A 6,000-nucleotide genomic window follows, 5' to 3' on the forward strand; every position below is an offset into this window, starting at 1 on the left:
TGTGTTTGTATTATTTATATTGTGCATATAGGTGGGAGAATACTTTCCAGAATTTGCAGTAATCAAAAAAAGCAGAAGTGGAGGGAGCGATCCTTAAAAGGACTATAGCATCTACTTAGTTTAGGCTACCTGCAACTGAGGGAGGCGTTGGAGGTTTGGGAGAAGTAACCCAATGATTAATCTTGCATTAAGTGAGGTTTTAAGAAGTAGCATGTAAAAATGACAGATCTCTGTGTATTGCTTAAGAAAAGCAATAGCAGCGACTGTTCACTTTAAAAATGGGGTCACTGCTACTCCCTTAACAAAGACAAATAAAGAATAACAGACATCTGGAGATGTTAGCCGCGTGATAAACACCTGTATTGCTATTGCTCCATTAATATGTTGTGGCATCCGCCAGCATCGGCCAAAAGAGCTCTGATGTGCCGTTACCGGACATTTGCATTTTCTGGTAACAAATAAAGTATAAATTAAAATAAAATCTACTGTTAATAACCAAAAAGGAGTTGCCAAGAATTAAAACTACTGTTATGATATGATATGGCATTTGTGACGCGCCTATACACAAGTGTTTCAAGGCGCGACTAGGCAGGGAGGGGGGAACAAAGTGAAGACAGACAACGATCCTACTAGGCCAGGTCTCATTCAGATCGCGCAAGGGTAGAGGGGAAGGGAAAAGTACAAAGGGAAAGGGAGAGGGGAAAGTGCAGTACAGGGGTAGAAGAATAACAAGATAAATAATACGGGCCAGCTGGTTGCAAGTGCAAGGTAAGTGCAGACAAGTGCTGGGAAGGGGGGCTGTAGGGATACAGAGACAGTCCCGCAGTGCAGGGGTTGCCAGGGAGGCAATGCAAGGGGAGAGTGGCGGGGCCAAGGACCGAGATCGGTGAGAGTGGCCCAGTTGCAGAATCAGTGTAGTTTCAGTAAGGAATTTAGCAGGGGAGAGGGGGAGAGAAAGCAGAAGCAAAGAGGAAGGTTTTGAGGTGCTTCCGGAACCAGAGATGGTTCTCCTCAAGTTTCAGGGATGCAGGAAGGCTGTTCCAGAGGGAGGCCCCTGCCGCGGAGAGAGATCTACCCCCAACTCGTTGCTTGGAGAAGCGGCTGACCCTGAGGCAGTTGGATGCCGATGAGCGAAGAGCTCGAGAAGGAAGATATTTAGGAAGAGAGAGTTGAAGGTATTTTGGCATAGTGTATATAGAGTGCAAAATACCTTGTATTCGCTGAAACTGTACAAGTACCCTACCTAGCCTATACAGTTTCCATTTGAATCCCTGGCCCGAAATAGCCATATTGGTGTATAAACTCATGAGAAAGCCAGGCTTTGGTACGTATTGCCAACTAATTTCAAAGCCAACCCCAAACTCATGTGCATAGATACAGTTTCCAAACAGTTTTACCAGAGGATAATATATGGCATGTGAGAAACTACAATGGCACACATCCATGAACAAGAAATCCAACTCCTTGGTTATTGGATGTGTGCTGCTAAATATCGATTGCAAATCACTACGCATAGTTACAATTACCAAAACTGGGGGCCCAAAAATAGGATTTGATTAAATCCCAAGAGATGTGTCAAGGGTTGCGCTAAAATAGAAGATCCCTCTGTTAGAAATTAACAGCCACTAACAAATAAAAAAAGGACTCCTGCCAACGGCACCCATAGCGGCATCTGAGAAGGCGACTTACGGGGGTGATCCATGGGGAAAGTCGCGCGCAAAAGCTCAAACATAATGTATGTCACATCATGTAAATAAACGTACCTTTATCCTGTGTGCAGGATATAATTTCCTCCTCTTTTGGGTTAGTGACCTGGGTGATGATGGACGTGTTGTCCATGGAAACGAATCTATCACACCCTCCGTCAAGATGCAGTCCTCAATCAAGCCCTCCAATCCGTACGCAATACAGAAATGTTTCAGTAAGTCGTCTCTGGTCACATCCAAGAACATGCAAGAAGGCCCTTGCTTTCTTTTCTTCAGCATGAATTCCGAGCGAGAAGAGGCAAGAAATCGGTGCAAGGCAGAGTAGCACAGGCTGCTGTCCATAAACAGGGCAGCAGCCAAAACGAGCAGACGTAGCAAAAGAGAAATTGGCAAACAAAGGAACTCTTGGGTACAAAAAAATAAAATAGAGGTGTCCCGAATACTCCTACAGCAGGGTAGCAAGGCCAGCGTATTCCCCGTCTGCGCTTTTAAGGGGAAGACAGCCCGTTTCCAGCCCAGCTCAGGTTGTCCCCACAATTACGTCTGAGAAGTCACTTAAGTCTTGTATAAATGTTGTATTTTTTCTCGTTAATCTCCTGTGATGTCCAATCCAACAACTTTCCTTGACTGGGCTATAATACAAGGCGCTGCGACTCCCCTCCGACCGCAGGTCCAATTATTGCAGTCCGTTTCTCCTCCTTGGTTGCGTTGCTCCGGTCAGTGCTGATCACCTTCCAGGTCACGGCTGTCAGCGAGCATTCAGCCCTGCACGGCTTGGGCTCCTCCCACGGGGCTCCCAGCGGGTCACTCTATGGTAGTGTCTAGTTCCCATCCGAGAAACGGACCATAGCAACGCACCGCCTACTCATCTCCACGTGACTTTGGGCACGTTTCGTTCCGACCATGCACGTAACGTCAGACGTCATCGTTGTGATTTTCGCGAGGGATGTTCGTGTGCGGGTACCTGGTTGGCTTCGAATCGGCTACCAGAGCAACCGGAATCTGCGTGGTTTTGGGGGGGGGCTGAGATTAAGATGGACATTTTGAGGGTACCGTGACACTTCCAGCAAGACACCAGATGGAAATGGGGGAATGGAAAATTACATTTACTTTAAACATCATTTTAATCTATTAAAAAATGAAAGGTATGGAGTGCTAAGAAAAGGAAAAGTGCACGAACAGTGGATGGTGGTGTTTAACATGTGATGAGTGTGTTTGGTTTAATAGTGGGTAGAATAAGGGGCTTGGTTTTGGCATACATGGAGGGTGACCAGATGTCCTAGTTTTGCTGGCACTGTCTCAGTGTTTAGTTTATTATTTGTATAGCTCAGCCTAACCCTAAGGTATCTAGGCGCTTAGGCATATGTTACAGGATTATGTTCCCATTAGAACCTGCAGTGGTCCCAGTTCTTTGTAGTAGGCATAGCCCTCAACTCGCACGCTTTTGGCGGGTGTCACCCGCCTTGTAAACAGCGGACTCACCCGCTGTTAGGCAGAATCCAGTGCAGTTCCCTTAGGGAGCACTACACCAGATTAGGACTACAGGTGAGAGTAATAAATCCCCTTTGGTATCAGTCTCTACCACAAAGATTTAGTTTGTAGCTGTGGCTAAGCAATCAGACTTATCTCAAGAGGGAGATGAGCAGTATTCAGGGTTTACACATTAGGCCCATTAGACTATGGAACAAGGAAACACTGGCCAAAGCTTTGTAGTTAAAAAGTATATATATATTTATTTTATACAATTCTAATAAAACACATATATCACAAGTATCAAGCAAGTTAAATTAAGTCAATGAAAAATATACACATTCCGTGTATGAATTGTAGACCAAGTGAACCAGAGTGAAAACTGAGCAAAACAGCACAATGAAAACTACACACAAGGGATCCTCTAACAATTCCTCACAAGGGAGAGAAAGCACAAGTTATTCAGAAATATGTTCTTATACACCCTAACAACGCTTCCCATCAGTTGTGAACCAGTTCAGCAAGACAGTGCATCAGTATAAGCAAAACTGAGCAAAATGGCATTTCACAATGATTATGCAGTGGGAAGAAAAAGAGTGATTATAAGAAAGGGGTGCACCATACAGTTCGAATGGAGAATCAATCTCGAGAAGGCAGATCTAACAAATGTGACCAGTGTCACTAGACCTGTGCCAGAGTTACTGGTACAGGGCAAGGGCCCAGGAGCAAAATGTTCTTGTAGCTGCAGTCAAGTCTTTGGTTAACAATAGTTTAAAAGGTGGTTGCAAAGGTCGAAAAGACAATGTTAAGAGAGAGGGGCGGCCAACCCAACAGGTAGGGAAAGGATTTAAAACACCTTTAGCACTACCGCGAAGAAAGGGTGGCCTGGCGGAACAATCTACCTTAGTATGAAGAAGTGGCTCCTGCGGTGGCGGTTGTTCCTGGTAGTTCCTGCAGTTCGGGTGATCCAGCAGAGGAAGAGATGCTCTCGTCATGGAGGAAGGTACGAGTTACTGCACTACCCAGGGATGAAAGCAGCTGCAGTGCTACCCGATGAATAAAAGGTACGCTGCTTTAAATCGCAGCCCGGGTGGACTGGTGCCTGGCTATCCGGCCTCCGAGTATAGGGTACGGGAGATTCGACCAAGGCAGGTCCGGGAAGGTGATTGGCAAACTGGTTGGCCCCACCAGCTCAAGGGAAGAAGGCTCTTGCAGGTGAAGATCTTCTCTCGTTGTGTGGAGAAAAGTGGTGAGACGATGCAGCAGGGCTTCACCTGTGGTTCAGTCATTGCAGATGTCTTTGGCTTCTCTCCTCTTCGGCTTCTTAGTTCCAGTGGCAACGTCTTGCTCTTCCAGTCCTTAGGACCCTGCTTTTATGCAAAAAGATTTCCATTCATACAACCTAGCTGTCACTCACACAGTGGAGTGGTCATCTTGGCGGGAGACCCTCCAGCCTATCAGTATAGAGTGCGACATGGGTTGCTGAGACAACCCTGTCCAGGGGTCCTACTTCCCCTCCACACAATGGACCCACCCCAGACTCCGTGGCGCCGGAAGGAGGGCTTCTGGGCAGAATCCCGCCAAACGGACAAACAAAGGATCCCCGACCTGGGTTAGGATTGTAGAGAAAGACACAAGAAAGAAGTTATATTAAAGTTCTGGCAAATAAAACCCACCGGAGCAAAGTTAATATTAAAATGCACCAGCGGTATGTTAGAGGCTGTCAGAAAAAGTGGTAGCTTCGAACAATGGGAAAATCCCAAAGGGAAATATTCGCGGTCAAATATTTATGGTAGTAACTACTGCCACCAGCCAGAAACCTTTGAGAGGGGTACTGTAGGGTACACTCTCGAACATGAACATAGAGGAAAAACTATTAACCCCTTCCAGTACCTCCATAGTAAGATGGGTTGTTCTGGTATAGTTCATAGGATATGACTAGTAAAGTCAATGGGGACTTTACATGCCCTGGAGGACAGGAGTCAGTCCCAGGGTATGGCGTCTATGTTTGGGGGGTCGCTACGACACCCTTGTGTCACTGCACTGATGGTGCTGTGTAACACATGTGAATAAAGATGGTTCCTATGGGGGAGAGAAAATCCCATAGGCATTAAACACAAAAATAGCCTAGAACACACATAGCAGAAATGCCTAAGAGTGGGAAAAAGAGCCTCACTCTTAGCAGGTAAAAAGAAACAAACCCTCCACATCCAGCAAAGCTGCTGGGGGACTCTATAGGTAAGGGAAATTAGCCATCGAATGAGAATTCTCCCTAACATCCGCCAAGCCTCTTGCACACCCATTCGTTTCAATGGGCATCGCACCCGCTTTTGCGACCCAAATGGTTGAGAGCTATGAGTAGGTCTTCATGGCTGGCAGACAGGAATGCACAATCGTGCATAGAAGAAATGCTGCATTTTACAATTTAAGATAGTGTTTGTTTGTGATAAATTAATTATATGTGTTTATTTGAATAGTAACACATAAACCCCCCCCTTCTTCTCCAAACTCTACTACAGTGTAGTGCTTTGATTGCCACTTTCAAGAGTTAGTCCTATCTTTTTGTTAGTTGCCCTATCCCGGTTTTTTACTTTTGAAATCTGGTCAACCTAATACATGCAAACATTTTGCAACACCTATGAGGGAGATTCTCTTGGAGAAAGCAGGAGAATTGTATTTCCACATTCAATTGCATTGGCCTTAGAATTATTTTAGGAGAGAGGCAATAAAAAATAGCAAGGTTTTTGTTAACAAAATCAGGAGTCTTCTGCTCTAAATCAGAAGGGTTGGCATGCATGCTGGTGCTATATGCATGTGGTTCGGG

General features: G+C 45.6%; 1 protein-coding gene across 3 annotated transcripts in view; it reads right to left on the reverse strand.

The window, feature by feature from the left end:
• CTDSPL (CTD small phosphatase like) overlaps window positions 1-2,557 on the reverse strand; it is a 404,110-nt gene extending 401,553 nt beyond the window's left edge. The window contains exon 1 of one of the 3 annotated variants that reach the window (XM_069647693.1): window positions 1,764-2,557. In XM_069647693.1, the coding sequence (XP_069503794.1) occupies window positions 1,764-1,839 (76 nt within the window). In that variant the 5' untranslated portion in view covers window positions 1,840-2,557. The remainder of the gene's footprint in view (window positions 1-1,763) is intronic. The other 2 variants (XM_069647692.1, XM_069647694.1) reach the window with 2 other exon arrangements.
• Between the last annotated feature and the right edge of the window lie 3,443 nt (window positions 2,558-6,000).

The sequence above is a fragment of the Ambystoma mexicanum genome, chromosome 2q (assembly GCF_040938575.1).
Source record: "Ambystoma mexicanum isolate Mex_15411 chromosome 2q, UKY_AmexF1_1, whole genome shotgun sequence".
Lineage (NCBI taxonomy): Eukaryota > Metazoa > Chordata > Amphibia > Caudata > Ambystomatidae > Ambystoma > Ambystoma mexicanum.